Genomic DNA, 16,075 nt, shown 5'->3' with positions numbered 1-16,075 from the left:
CCCAGGTTCAATGGTCACTGTGGCAGAGAAACAAATAAAACAAAGGTCAGAAAACATGCATAGTAAGCCGTTAAAGCTATCTGCCAGGGCCCTGGAAATATTATGAGCATGTCATATTCCATCAGAGCTTTCAAAAGGAGCGTGCGTGGAAAGAGGCCCATTTGAATTCGACGCATGAGCGCGCCGAAGGGGAAAGAAAAAAATGTTAAAAAGAGGGAGGGAAAAAAGAAAAATCAAAAAAAAATTATGGCAACTTCAGACATCAAGGCAGCGACACATCTGCAAGTGCACGTCTGTTGATGTGGCGCCTGCTGCTTTTGCGAAAGTGGTGGTTTGACGTCTCTGTCAGAGGGAGCGGCGTGCGCAAGGATGAAATGACAGTGCTCGCGTGCCCCTCGTACCATCCTACGGCACGTGCGAGCGAACCGAGTTTGTCTTGTAAGGAGAAAGAAGTGCTCTGTTCAGTGAGGGAGAGGGGGAGAGAGAGTGCTGTGGGGCTGCAGGGTGAGGATGGAAGAGGAGGAGGAAGAGGAGGAGAGGGGGAGATGACAGAGTGACAGCATGACTCATCATCTTCGTGGCACATCTTTCACCTAATAACACCCAAACTCTAGATCACAGAGGGGGGGGCAGAGAAAGATGGAGAAACGCAAAAGGATATAAAGACTAAGTCAGAGACGGGGGAGGGTGGAGACAGATCGACGGCTCGACAACAAGGTCTTAAAGGAGCGTTTGAGTTAAAAAAAAACAAAACCTGAAATGAAGATGACAAAAGCCTCGGTGAAAGAAGAGGAGCAACATCAGACGGCATTCTCGATGCAAGCGACTTTGAAAGGCTCGTTTTTGTGGGGTTTTTTGCGTACGTCTGCATGTTGCGCCCCTCAGCGAGTGTGTCTGCGGTGAGCGGGAAGACGAGAGAGGGGTGGGCGATATTTTTGAGTTAGCAACCCAAAAACCCATCACCACAGGGTGCTCTCTGACAGCAAGTTTTCTCACCGGTTCCTTTATAGCACGAACCCTGTTTATTCATCACTTTTCTAAAGATGAAACTGGAGGACAGAAGGCGGGGGGAGAGGCTGAGAGAGAAGAGAGGCATCCACTGTCGCGGCCCTGCTGCCTTGCTCGGATGTGCGCGGCGATGAGGCGGCGACAGCCACGGGACAGAATAGATTATGACTTTGTCTCTGCCGATAATGAAGCCGTTACAAGCACGGGGCTGCGGGGCCAGCGAAGAGGCCGCGGCGCTAGTCAGCACTTTCCCCACGCCGCTCTCCTGTTTTCCGTGAGAGGGAGGGAGGGAGGCGAAGAAGATCTCTTTAAAGTCACCCACTTTCTGTATCTATCATCAGGGGAGCGCAGAGATGGCTGAACTGGTTCAATCAAGATGGTGATAAGATGGGGAAAGCTGCCGACTCTGCAGCTCTCCAGGAGTGAGGCTTAGCTTAGCGCTGCCCATGGGGTAGGATGAAGAGAGAGAGAGGGAGATGGGTCCCCACCAAGAGATATTTTATTATATGTGTGTGGTTTCCAGCACAGGGTCCTAATCACTGCACAAACCCTATAACAGGAGCAGCTGGAGAGACGAATAGCGAGCTTGTGTATGTGTTTGGTGCGGGCGAAGGAGAGCCGCTCTCTGGGGATAGCATGTCCAGCCAGAGGTCAAACCGCATCTCCAGAGATCAATAAAAGCTGCGTAATGTTTCCAGAGCCTAATGGGAGATCCACTGCAGCTATTTATACCGTTTAACACGCACAAAAAACAAAAAAGGAAATACATTATTATGAAAAGGTTCAGTTTCATTCAAAGCATTTGAATTAAACACATTTATGCATTAAAGCGTTTTCAGTATGCGCTGATGCAAAGTCCACTAAAACTCGACTATTAAATCCCCCTACTAATGCGTGTGTTGTGTTTACACAAGCGGAGAGAAAGTATTTGTTTTCAGTATATGGAAATCTACCCTTTTAGGAATAGATTTACATATTTAGTTGACTCGAAATGCATTCCTCTGTTTTGTTCTCCTGCCCGACCATCATCCCTGCTTCTCTCTTGATCTCAGGGGAATCTCACCCATCAGAGCCTCAAAGCAGTTGGCCATGGCGTGCCGCAAGTCCGACTCCCGGCACAGATCCGGTCCGTGAGCGTAGAGCATGAAGCGATCCAGCTCCAGTTTCTGCAAATGAACAAATGCATTCACGTTAGCTCGCTGTCAACAGCACCTCACTAATAACCACATAAAAAATGATGACCTGTTTCGTTTCTTTGTTTCTTTTTTTTGTATTCCGCACTTTCACAGGCTTTTATGTAAGAGTCCAAAAACTCATGGGAAATGAAAAAGATTGCATGCCCTTGCTGGAAAAGGTTCTACTTCATGGCACTGACAGATGTGCTCATGTGCTGTCCAGCTGTGGCATGAAGCACTAAGCCGGCACAGGAGGAGAATGTTCACACGTGTGCATACAGGCAGACGCACGCTCACACGAACGCTAGATAATCCCAAGATAAAACGTGAAATCGCACTGTGGTGACCTTCATTCACTCTGAAAAGTAGTTCTTTTACTAGGCGCTACTTTCTTTACAAAAGCATACATCAGTACAGCAAAATTGTACCACAGAGAAATGGCCTTTGAGCAGCAGCTTCCATTCATATAAAGAATTGATGCTCAGAATCATCGTACTGACTTTAAACATGTCACTGGGATTTATAAAACTCTCCCTGGAACATATGTCCATGTCCTAATTTTTAATAGGATATTAGTGCATGCAAGGTAAATACAGTCAAGTCACCAATGAGGAAACGCCAAAAGCTGCAGTTTCTCCAACGGCCTTTGGAGGCTCCAAAAGTGAGCTGAAGTTGTGCTTTTTACCCCAATAAGCAACAAGAAAACAGCAACAAGTAGTTTCATGTAACAAGTTTGAGGTCAGATTTCTTAGTTATGAGACCACACTTGTATGCACTTATAAGAGCAGTTAAAAAATAAATAAATAAAAGATAACAGAACATAAATTAAATAGTTGCTCAACTGGCTCCTGATCCATCCAGTTTACAGGTCACTGTAGTGCCTGAATTATGCTTCAGTGGGACATCGATGTTGTACGGTGTAACCAAACACTCCTTTAAAACCCTACGGTGTAACCTGACGTGCACCTGCCGAGAAATATAAATACACGTTGAGTTAATGTACCCCGCAAGAATTTGAATGGCGTGGAAGGGTGAGGGGTAATGTTAAGAGGCGTTTCTGAGTCAGGACGTAGATTCCCTGCAGAAGTCTAAATAAGCTCAATGTATGAAGTGCAAAAACAAAGTGATATGTTTTCTGGTCTCTGGTTGGCTGTACTGCTTAAACTAATGAAAATGTACTAGCACGTACCAAGTCTGCTGGACGGTTACAGTGTGAATGGAGTTTTTACTACCAAACTTCAGCTATCACAGTAGCGTTTCCTGGGAGTCATGGATGGACAGACTGAGGCCTCACATTGGCATAAGTGGTTCTTTGGCTTAATCATCTTAGATCATCAAGATCATCTTAAAGCTACACTTATCAAAAGACATGAGCATGGCTACACTCAAGCCAATGTGGAACTGTCAAAAACCTTACTTTGGAGCCACTTGCGGCTCCACAAACTCCACAGACCCCCAACATGTTCAAGATATGAGCTTCTCAAGCCAATTAATATCCAGTTTTTACCCACAATAACCAAGAAGTATCAGTAAAGTCAAGTTTTTTAGTGTTGTATAATTAACAAATAATCAAAACAATTTAAAAATGTATATTTTCATCAAATGTGGAAGTGCAAAACAATACAGTTCCTCTAATGTCCTCTTGAGGCTTCAAAAGCGATCAGTCCCCATAGACACCATGTTAAAAGGTCTAACTTTATAGCATTACAAAGCATTACAACTCATCCATTTGGATGAGCTATAAAAGTTTAAAATTACAGCGGCGGTCACTTTCCTTGGCATGCAGATGCTACCACAGGTAAGGCTTAACCTTAGTTAATTTAAGTCACTGGTCTGAGCCACTGGATCACTGTTTGGTGTTAATGGCCTTTAAAGCGGTTATCAAACAGAGAGCGATGGTTGAAGTGCTGTTAATTATCTTCCAGGAATTCTGTGCTCCAATTTTAGTTGGCGATTTATCGCTTTTTCACCTGGTACTAATTAGCAGATATCTCCGTGTATGTGACAAACCCGGGACAGTCTGTTTGCAGCTTGATAACCAAGTTTGCTAGCATTTACCTGATAATATCCGCACTCTGTTGTGTTTTCTTAAATGTTCACATCTGTTTTCTTTTGGTTGGTAGTAAAAAATATGCTAAAAGCAAAAACTCAGAACTTCACTAACGGGTGACTGCATGCAGTAATTTCTAACTAAATGCAGTTACTGTTAAAATCGCAGTTAAGGGTTTGGTTGATTAAAGCGATCCATGCTTACATCACTGATGCAGGCCCGTAAAGTTGTAAAACTTCAAATGTGTACTAATAAACATCAAACAGAGTTTCCGGTCTAACAACAAAGCACATCGCAGATAATAATCTGCATAGGTTGCAATTCAGTGCTGTGATGTGTGAGACTGTGGGTCAGGCAAACTTTCTGCAAACTATTTCTATGAACCAAGTCGAAAGTAGCCCAACTTGACTCTTCTGGCAGCGCACTACAGACAACAAAAAACAGTCAGGGTGCTATTTAATTACGGCTGATAACTGTTGGTGGTATCCCACCCCCGGTGATTGCACACACAAATTAAATCACAATTCATAAATACTCCAACTCAGAGGGAACCCGTTCTGACTTTTAAGCCTTCCAAGTGAAGTGGCGGATTGTGCGTTGCTCGCTCAAGATATTTTTTGAAAGATAATTGCGAGTGTTCTTGAGCAGACGGCTTTGGAGGAGCCTGGTAAACAACTTGGCAACGTTGAACACTGTATCACACTCACTTTACCGCGAGCGGCAAATTGAAACAAGCCAAACTGCTACACAGCACTAATGCAGATTCGGGCGGCTGCATCTTTGTATTCAGCAGGGAGCAACATGAAAGATTGAAGTTTTTAATTGCTTTCTCCACATCACGGGACGATTATTGTTGTGTTCTTTACAAACGTGCCAGTGAGTACAGCTTGGCTCTACGACGCTGCCAGCAAGAGAGAGAAGGAGGGAAGCAAGGGGGCCTAGCGATAACAGGAACTGGAGAGTGTTTCAGGAAGACCTCCAGGGGCCCATAGGGACCCCAGCCGCACTCGTCTAGTCCTCCAAAACAACAACCTTTTAACTCCAATTACAAACCTGAGGGGGCAAAAACGGGGTAGTAATGGCACCAAGACAAAATTACTCTTTTCCCCAGTGCCTGCTTAGAAAGGAGCAAAGTCATAACAGCAAGACAGAAAACAATAAGACTGTCTCCAACATGTTCTCCTGCCAGATCTGACACCTTACACCACTTTGACCTGCAGAGGAAGGTAATGAGTTGGAGGAGGTGGGGGAGGTTTACCTTGGCTAGCATGGCCAAATGCTGGTTCTGTACGATGGCCGTTCTGTAGGTGGCCAGGCCACCCTCCTCTAAACTGGGAAAAAGGTAGTACAGGTGAACACTGTGGAGAGAGAAATCAAACACAAAACAGTTCAAGTTAGCCTTTTTATGATATTTCAAATCAGAATTATTCATCCGCACATGTTAAAGGATAGAAAAATATGACCAGTATAATCGAATAAAAGTTATTGCTCAGCCCAACAGACACGAGAATCTGCGATGAAGAAAAATAAGCCAATAACTGTCCAAAATAAGGATGACAAACATACAATCTACATGCCAAAAGCAGCCCACCAAAGATGGCTTTGCAAATGTGAAAACTGGGCATCGTTTTGGACTCTAGCTTGAGTTGCGAGTTGCTAAAAATACCAGAAAACCGCGTTAACGTGGTGTCTTTTAAGGATTCACTGTTACATGGGCCAAATACCGGTGTTCGCTGGCTCTATTATTCAGTCCAGTCTCATAGCAAAATGTGAAATAGTCACAAAAGAGCAATCTATTTTTTTCCCCACTGACACCAATTGCCAATTTTTTCTGTGTGAGCGAAAGCACAAGTTTGTAATATTTGTGATATGCTTAGGTAGGAATTATTTTTTATTTCTTTTATTTATAACGATAAAGAAAAGAAAAAGCTTTAAAAGACATGGCAAGACTAAACTGTGATCTTTTCCCGGACCTAACTCAGAGGTTTCTAACGCCTCAACCTCACCAAGTCATTGTTAATGCCCGAGCTCAACCGAGCGCCATATGTTGAATGAATATTTAAAAATGATACAAATGATGTGTGAAAATCTGCGTATGACTCAAACTGGTGTGAGCAGTGAAATGACTCCACCATCAACTCCTCCTATCTCAAAGTGGAAAATTTTCATTTCATGAACATGGACGAGAATCGGTACATATAAGGGTGGACACAGAAATAACTGCCTGTTGGCAAATGACATGACATTTACAGCTTGTAGTGGCTAGTGTTTGTTAGTTATCTCATTAGGTCTACATTAGAAAGAAGGTTTGGTGAGGAAAAGTGGAATAAACGATGACATAATGACAAAATACAACAACCTATATTTTCAACTGGCCAAACTGGTATAGTCTGGTATGTCTAATTCCCTTTAAATGTCATGTTTTTGGATTTTCTTCCTTTTCTTTCTTGCCGATTCTTTTCTGAGCCAAACGTCTGAATCATCACCAGTTTTGCATATTTGTTACTGACAAAGAAATATGCATGGCTTGACACACCACCCCAAAGTGAAGTGGTTAAGTGAAGGAGCTGTGCCAACACATTTCTTTGACTGATGACAGCAGGCTGACTGAATTGCCTTTTTTTCCCCCCATAAAATATCTCAGGAAGTTCATCCATTATTTTGTAAATGAAGGGTTTGATAAATGTGACATTTTCGGGATGTACTTATACTTTTTCAGACTAAAGTAGTAGATTTTTTTTAGCTTGTTATATAGGACTTGAGATCAAATTGGGCTGTTCTTGGCCCATGAACTAAAGAGAGTCTGACAGCCCTGGTCTGTCCAAAAAGTTTAATGCCATTTCATGCTGCCTCATCCTGCATTTTCAAAACTCTTCAAGACCACCTAATTAATTTTCCCGAGATATCCAGCCTTTCCAGGTCTGCGCTGGAACCCAGAAAATGGCGGCGGACGCTTGAGTGGTTCCACAGCTGGGTTCCGCGCTAGCAGGTTCCATTTTCATTACGGTCCGGCGTCTCCCTAACTGTGGCGTGTCATTTGATTTCATTTGAATTAAAACAGGCAATTTAATTCAGTCATTTCTAATCAATGCAAAGAGAGGAAAGCAGGTGGCGTTCTGTTTTTCCAAATTCACGAGAGGTCCATTTGTCAGGGTATTGTGATCTTAGTGTGGAAACAAAACACTTGGAATTAATAAAACCCACTTAGTGTAATGGAAAATAATGAGACCAGAGACTCTTGGTTTGCTAGCCAAAGTGTCAGTCACACAAACCGACTGAGTGGACTCCACAGCAATTTTCAGGTAGGAAAACACACTGTATTTATATCTCTGCTTATTAATAGCCTCCACCAACTGTGGCACTTTCCAGACACCAACTGTGAAGCTCATCTGCAGTCTGTTCCTCGTGTGCTTTTCTTTACGTGTTCTGCTGTACTTTCTGGGCCAAAAATAAAGAAACCAAATCAATGCGTCCACCCGTGCCTCGGTTTTTCTTAACACAACTCCAAACATGACTTTCCAAACATTTATCTTTAATAATTTTTTATAATTTAAACACCTGGACTTAAAAAAAGTCCTTCTGATGAAATATTTACTTACAAATATTGCACGTGGCCTTATTTTCTTTACATCATCTGCTGACCCTTGTAAAAAAATAATCTCGCTGCTCCCCTCTACTCAACACTAACTCCCACCCAGCGTTTGGAGCTATTCAAATGTGCAAAATATTCTGTTGGCTGGACAGCAGAGACGCAGATAGCCTCCAAGGGCAGTGCATGCTGGAGGTGCACGAGGCAGTTGGCCGGATCTGCTGTACCCATTTAACTGGACAAGAGGCTGATAAATAATTCAGAGGGCCAGAGCGTAGGCCAAGCATGTCTCGTCAGACGCTAACAATCAAAGAAGGAAGGCAGAAGAAGAGGAGGGGGGTGAGAAGGAGAGAAAGTGGCAAAACATGCCCGGAGATACCAAGAGAAACAGAGGCTAACCACCTTCTTTGTAACACAGTTCCTGGTGCATAAGGAGCTGAAGCGGTATCCTTTGTAACCCAGTGTCAGCTCCTATTAAGGTTTAATCCTGTTCCTGGATGTTATGGAAGTGTTAGCATTGAGGCTTACAAATGAAATTCTGGTAGGAGAAGTTATGCTGGTGGGCAAATGGAAATCTGATAAAAATCTATTCTCCCTTTTCTATGTGCATGTATGCGTGTGAAGGGTACACCTCGCGGAAAGAGAAAAGCCCTTTTCTTATATGTTACCGCATTTATGCTGGGAGACGGGGAGGAGGATGTGGTGGAACAGTGGGAAAGTACAGTTAGTAGCACAGGTATCCGGACTTCACTGTGATGGATTTTAAGTCAAATGATCGAAATGTGATTGAAGTGAAGACTTTCGGCCTGTCATTCAAGGGTTTTTACAAAAGTACCTCATTAACTGTTTATTAATTACCGTATTTTCTGCACTATAAGGCGCACTTAAAATCCTTCAATTTTCTCAAAAATCGACAGTGCGCCTTATAATCCGGTGCGCATTATGCATATGAATTCTGGTTGTGCTTACTGACCTCGAACCAATTTCACGACACTCAAAAATCTGTCAAAAATGTTTTAGTACGACTTTGGTAAGCTACGAAGCCGCACCGCTTGATGGATTGTCGGAGCATTAGGGCTGCCATAGTCAGGAGCCTCACCGAGTAATCAGGGTCCCAAATTCCGTCCTCTTCATGTCCCAAAGTCAAACGAACACTGCGGCATCACTGAGAGTTAAAAACTGTTTAAATTCTTTCATCCTTAATAAAATGATCAGCGTTGCTCCTTTACCAGGAGTAAAAATTATGTTTAACATCCAGGCATCCTTTAAAACAGAATTTATTAAACTTAACAGAGTTAGAAGTTAGCAGGAAGTTAGCTCGCTAGTTTCGCTAGTTACCTAAACATGATATAGCATGTTCTGACTGAGAGATTTCTGAAAAAAATAAAACGTACAGCTCTGCTATCACTTCCAACTTAAATGAAGACAAAAAACTAAATAGCAGTGACTTTTGTAGGGTTACTGAAGTTGGACTACGTGATTACCCGTGATGTGCTACGTGATCGCTAGTGACACAGCTTTGTTAGCATAACATAAACAGTGAAGCTGGAGGATGAAGGCTAACTTTTTTCCACTCGATAAAAGTTAACGTGAGGGTTCCCGATGGTTATGGACAAATGCAATCGCATGGCAGGATGCTGTAAACGGACCAAACTTCAGTCAGGAGAACAACTGAGATAATCCATCCACAATACGAGGTTAGTCATTAATATACTGCAACAACATGGCAATATAGCAGCTGCCAGAGAATTCAACATTAATGAATCAATGGTACGGAAGTGGAGGAAGCAAGAAGAATGAGAAGAGTAAAGTTTGACTTATCTGACTGTTTTGTTTCGTTTAATGCGCCTTATAATCCGCTGCGCCTTATGGTCCGAAAAATACGCTATAGCCTTTTTTTATACATAGTTCCCAATTTTCAGAGATTCAATAGTAATTAGGCAAGTTGACATAATTTATACTATCATTAATATAAGGATAAGTACACTCTGGGTCATCATTTATCCCACTAGCACTAGTTCCACTCGCACCCCTCGCACCACATGCCCATGCCATAAAACTGTGATAGGCCTTCAAATCATCCTCCTCACTCCGGTACAAGTTAATTACAAGTCTCCTCTGTCCAAACAGCTTTTTTCAGAACAGTTTCTTGAGTGCAGCCAGTGGTTCATGCCATGCTGTAAACCCTTTGTATCTCTATGCATGGAGGCATCTCTTGATTGTAGACCTTGACACGAATACGCCTGCCTCCTTGAGAATTTTCTCAAAGCTGTGTTTCATTCCACATTTCAGACCTCATTGTTGATTTGGTCGCTCCTCAAGTTTTTATTACCTCTCCGACAGCCCGCCCACCCACCATAATGATGTCCTCCCTCCCTCGCTCTGACGTCCGTTTGGACCACACCTGGAATTGACACCAGAACTTTTGTCTGTTTAATCTGTCATGAAATAACAAAGGAATGTTTTTCAATTATGTCCAATAACTTCTGAGCCTCTGAAAGCAGAGAACTATGTATAAAAATGGGTGTACTTCCTAAACTGTTAATGAACCCCTTGAATCAAAGTTTAAAGTCTGCACTTCAATCACATCTTGATTGTTTGATTTCAAACACTGCGGCGGTGTGGAGAGGCAAATTGCCAAAACACACACAAAAAAAGTGCCAGTGTCCAAAAGCTATAGCTACTGATAATCTCTGCACTTTTCTCACATGTTTCCTCTCAGAGGAGGAGGAAGTGGTAGAACAGTGAGGAGGTAGGTGGGCTAAGTAATGTATGAGATTAGTAGTAGCTATATATATAATGAGCAGTGTGTGCTTTGCTTAGGTAAGTGCCGGACAGCAGCGCCCGCACTCACCTGGCAGTCAATAACACAGTCAGCATTCCAGACAGCAATTCCAGACAGCTAATTGCAAGTTGTCATGGAGAATTTCAGCCTGTTAAAATAGGTTGAGGGCGGCGTGAGAGGTAAAGAGGAGGAGGAGGTGGTGGGAGGGGTGGGGTTTACATCCCAGTTCCAATTACCAGTAAATCACTGTCTTGAATGAGTTGAAAGTATGGAGAAGAGCGTGGCTGTGACAGACGAGGATAGATGTAGACAACGAGAAAGAGGGAGAAATGGAGTGAGAAGGTGAGAAAGGAAAAAAGAGACAAAGGCCGATAGTGTTCTCGTCGGCTTCAATTAGCGCAGGTGTCTATCAGAGGCTCGCGAGCGCTTTCTCACCTGGTGAGGAACTCGACAACAGCATCACCGAGGAACTCCAGTCTCTCGTTGTGATTGATCCTAGAGATGGGGAGGAGACGAAAGGAAAGGCAGAGATGTTAGGACATTAGAAGAGGTAGCAAGAGAGATGGGCTTCTCACACATGCACGCACACTCTCTCACACACACACACACACACACACACACACACACCTGCTCACCTGCTAAATCCCTTGCTTTCACAGTTAAAGTTAATTTTCTTGTCAGCAGGCCTGCCGGGTATATTAATCACAAGAATCGTCCCTTTGATTGCTCCTGTGGTCAGTGATAGCATGAACAGATATGTGCCCGCAGGCAGCCTACCTGGAAGGGGAGGGGTCATCCTGTCCCAGACGAGACATGATGTTAATCAATGTGTTGATTCCTGGGGAAAATATTTTTAAAAATCCCCGGGATGGTAGGGTTAGAGTTGCCTGATAAAAACAACTGGTCATTTTTACAGTAGGAAAACATTTGAGATAAAGACCTTTTTTCCTCATGTACATGTGGTGGACCTTCCTGTCGCCATATTTGGGCTGGCGGATGCCGCAGTTGGACAGCGAGTTGCGGGCGTGGTCGGGATTCATGCCAAAGTTGAGGTGATGGCTGGGGTGAGTTAAGGCCAGCTGAAAGAGAGCAAACGTTCGTTGATTAACAAACGGGGATATTTTGAACATTTTTTATACCACAGGAAGTTGCTGTCACACTTTGAAAATCTGACTGGGATGTTATCTGAAATCCTTCTACGTAGTTTGTGTCAGGAGGTCCTCCATTTTGGATAAAAAAATACCTGTAGTGCGCCTCAATTTGGACAATTATGCATATCATTAGATCCTTGTGCAGTTCTGCAGAGTTCCAGGGTGTTTATTATTTGTCCTGTTTCCCACCCTCTCCAACTGGTCCCAATACATGAATGCCCCTTCCTAAGAAACGTCTGCCAGAGGTTTCTTTCTGTAAAAGGGGAGTTTTTCCTTCCCACTAATGCCAAGTGCTTATTTGGCGGCATGGTGTCATGTGATTGTCTGTTGAATTGAACTGATTTGAAAAAGTTCTCCATGTTTCGCAAACATTTTGAGCTTGCAGCATGATGATACCTATTTCAATGGTCTCATAGGGTGATGATCATTATTTAATACAAAATACAAGTGTTGAGCAGTCTCTCCATTTCAGAACTAAAATTGCAACTAGTGAAGTCGAGAAACGTGCAGTTTTCCACACTCTGCATTTTGACTGTCACAAGTAATCCATGCAGTACTCGTAGAGCACTTCATGAAGTTGTACCCGACCGCGTGAATGCTCTTAGAAGCATGTTACAGTTTGGCATCTGTGAGTGTGCTTGGGTGCAAGTGACATGAATTTCGTCACCAGACAACGATCGCAAGGCTCTGAGCGGGCATCGACAAGCCTGCTGGTTTTTAATGATTGCACAGATTTATCTGCAGAGGTGCCAGCCTACAACGCAGGACCTACGCAGGCACCTTTTAGTCTGACTTATCAAAGACTTTAACAAAGAGTAACGTGACTGACTACTCATCCGTGGTGTCTCCAGCTGTCTGTGTCCACAACTTGAATATAATAGCCGCTTTACAATTCCCTCGTCTCTGAGTCTGCTAGGGTCCAAGTGACATAAATTTCATCATCAGACAGCAAGCGTGAGGCTCTGCCGTTTTTTTGTGACTGGCAGACTCGTCCACAGAGACTTTACATTACAATACACCAACTACGCTGCGCCCATCAGGCAGACTTCAAAGGAGAATAACAGGAATGACTGCTGACCTGGGGTCTACAGCTGTCTGTGTTAAAATAGCAAGTCTAAGTACGGTAGTAGCAATTTGAAACATATTTGTTTGATGTAAGCAGTGGTTTTGACTGTATAGAGCAGACAGACAGAACATGTGATGTCCATTCACTGGCTGTGATATATCACCAGACTGTTACCTAAGCAATCCTCACATGCACGCTATCAGGCATCACAGACTTTGCACGAGGGAGCTGCTCGTTAAAGGCCATTTAATGTCTGATCTTTTGAGTCCTGTGTGGTCTAGAACAGTTTAGGCTGCAGTGCATGCGTAAAAACAGCTTTCTTTGCAACCAGGAAGGTCACCTATATATATGAGATGGAGTCTGCATTCCTGCCGACTAAGGTAGTAATTTCTGAAAGGCCAAACGCTACAGTGGAAAGCGTTGAAGCACTGACCCATGCTGGCTGTTTAAACACAAGCCCTTGTGTGGCTACAACTTATATGCAGTAATCATTCAAGTACATATAGTTTCAATCAATCAAATAATAGAGAACGAGGTGTTGTTTGTTTTTTCCTGCTTAAAATATTACCCGGCCAGCAGACACCAGCAGGCCGTAAAAACACATCAAGGCCAAAATCAAGATCAAACTTCCAAATAAACAGATCTAACTAGGAAGACCGTGCTCAATACGCAATCGCATGGAAAAACAGTTTAAATGAGGGAGCCACACTCCATGAAGAGGATCTCAGACAAGCTGCCAGAGGCAAGCACCAGCAAAGAAAGGAGAGAGTCCCCTATTCGAGCACCTCGCATCAATGCCCACACTGCGAGAACGTTAACGGTTCCAGAATTGGCCTCTTCAGCCAATTAAAGACCTAAAATAAGGACTACCCAAGAGGCGCACCATACTTGAGTTGTGAGTGTGCACCGATTACAGTATTCATCTGCATCCAGTGGCAAACATCCACTTATTGCTAATAGCATCAATGAAGTTAGAGGGATTTGGATTTTAATTAAATATTTTGACAGATAGCTTATCAACTCTTGGTAAAAAAAAAAAGAAGATAAGGACTGAAAGAATTAAGGCAATATACTCTAAAAGACTCAAACACCGCAACGCAAAAAAACTCCATAGTTGGACCATTGCTTTTATTCAGTATTGTGATTATAATGGTTGATGCAACAGGTCAGAGCCATTCACTTAATCCTCATCCTCCCCTTCAGGCTATTATCCTGTCCTTTAACAAAATGGAGGAAACCATGAGCTCCAAACAACTCCATCTGAAAGCGTCTTTGATTCAGTGTCCCAGATGGCAAAATGGTGAATAAAGCTAAGGCCATTTGCCAAATACAGCAAATGGATCACAGTAACATTACCAAGACAACAAGTGTGAGGTCACCTTTTGGCTCGTCACCAAAGTGAGACAGAGAAAAACAGCAATTCTGCAAAGTAGTTTTGGATCAGAATACTTGGGCGGCTTTCAAATGAATCTGAGCAAATTGCACGTTTCTTCTCATTTCATTCCAACTTGATTATTTAAGAAAGTTAAAATCTATTTAAAAAAACAAAGCAAAACACACACAAACGGTACATCAAATGTTTTTCATGACTCTTTTTCACAGCGCCAAACATTAAAATAAAAGCCACTAATTTTCCAAGGAGTTTAATTTACCTAACTTTTACAAAATATTCCAGTTGTAGTCAAATGCAGGACAACGCCAATGAGGCTTTAAGTTCCTGGTATATGCATTGCTCGAGTGTTTGGGCTGCTTAGGTCATGAGACTTTTTTTCAGCGATGCTACTTGCATTGTTAATACATTTGTTCCTATTTTGCATTAGTGACTATATATGTTGACATCTGAGCTGCCACTTGGGAGCAGAATAAAGGAATACGGGAAAAACAATTGGCAACCTCCAGGTCAGTGTAGAACCGCCAAAAGCTGCAGTTCCTCTAGTGGCCTCTTGAGGTTGGTTCCAAAAGTCAGTCAATCCCAAAAGACTCCCAAGTTAAAAAGTCCAACTTTACAGGATCTCTATTAATCATATCGTCTGGCATAACAGCTGTATGGTTTATGACAGGGGTCGGCAACCCTGGGCACGCATGCCACAGCGAAGGGTTAACTGATGGCACGACACACAGTGAATTAATCTGAGAAGGTGCATTAAAAAAAAAAATAAATGGCCGGGCCAGAGGTGCACATTGCAAATTAGCTCACATAGACACATTATTTGTGCCACTTCTTAATGACGGTATCTTAGCTAACAACCCAAACTACCAGATTCAACTTGTAATTGGCTAAAAATAACTTAGCCTACCCTACCGGTGAGAGGGATGTTGCTAAAATTTCCACAATCAAATGCTTCAGGAGCTGTTCACTCAGCGCAGCATCAGCACCACTGAAATAAACGGATACATCCGTAGACTTGAGACAGAACTCACAATGCGTTTTCTGGACTTTCAGGTTTATGGACCAATGTTTTCTTTTCTGATCAAACCAGAAAGCTTTAATGAGCAGCTGGGTTTGTCTCGCATTAACTGGCTGGACACAGAGGACATCGAAATGCAGCTGATTGAACTGAAAAGCTCGACTCTGTGGGGGTCAAAGTTTGCAGAACTACGAACGCAGCTGGAATCCACAGCTGTGCGTGTTCATGAAGCTTGCATTTTCACCTGCTGGACATCACTACCTGACAAGTTTAACTGTCTTCAGAACATTGCAGAACATCCCACGGAGCACTGTTCAAGCGATCATTCAGAAATGGAAGGAGTATGGCACAACTGTAAACCTACCAAGACAAGGCCATCCACCTAAACTCACAGGCCGAACAAGGAGAGCGCTGATCAGAAATGCAGCCAAGAGGCCCATGGTGACTCTGGACGAGCTGCAGAGATCTACAGCTCAGGTGGGGGAATCTGTCCATAGGACAACTATTAGTGGTGCACTGCACAAAGTTGGCCTTTATTGGAAGAGCGCCAAGAAGAAAGCCATTGTTAACAGAAAACCATAAGAGGTCCCGTTTGCAGTTTGCCACAAGCCATGTGGGAGACACAGCAAACATGTGGAAGAAGGTGCTCTGGTCAGATGAGACCAAAATGGAACTTTTTGGCCAAAATGCAAAACGCTAAGTGTGGCAGAAAACTAACACTGCACATCACTCTGAACACACCATCCCCACTGTCAAATATGGTGGTGGCAGCATCATGCTCTGGGGGTGCTTCTCTTCAGCAGGGACAGGGAAGCTGGTCAGAGTTGATGGGAAGATGGATGG

At 43.2% G+C, this 16,075-nt stretch overlaps 1 protein-coding gene across 5 annotated transcripts in view; it reads right to left on the bottom strand.

Annotated features, from left to right (window-relative positions):
- The window catches only part of drosha (drosha ribonuclease III), a 143,242-nt gene that overhangs the window by 64,896 nt on the left and 62,271 nt on the right, over positions 1-16,075 (bottom strand). For all 5 annotated transcript variants that reach the window (XM_063483680.1, XM_063483679.1, XM_063483681.1 and 2 more), the window contains 5 exons: positions 11,548-11,686; positions 11,385-11,445; positions 11,043-11,102; positions 5,492-5,591; positions 2,072-2,174 (listed from right to left, as the gene is read on the bottom strand). In XM_063483680.1, coding sequence (XP_063339750.1) covers positions 2,072-2,174; positions 5,492-5,591; positions 11,043-11,102; positions 11,385-11,445; positions 11,548-11,686 — 463 coding nt within the window. The remainder of the gene's footprint in view (positions 1-2,071; positions 2,175-5,491; positions 5,592-11,042; positions 11,103-11,384; positions 11,446-11,547; positions 11,687-16,075) is intronic.

Source organism: Pelmatolapia mariae, linkage group LG9 (assembly GCF_036321145.2).
Source record: "Pelmatolapia mariae isolate MD_Pm_ZW linkage group LG9, Pm_UMD_F_2, whole genome shotgun sequence".
In the NCBI taxonomy this organism is placed as follows: Eukaryota; Metazoa; Chordata; class Actinopteri; order Cichliformes; family Cichlidae; genus Pelmatolapia; species Pelmatolapia mariae.
The sequence above is the reverse complement of the archived record's forward strand: the minus strand, read 5'-3'. Positions and strand labels throughout refer to the sequence as shown.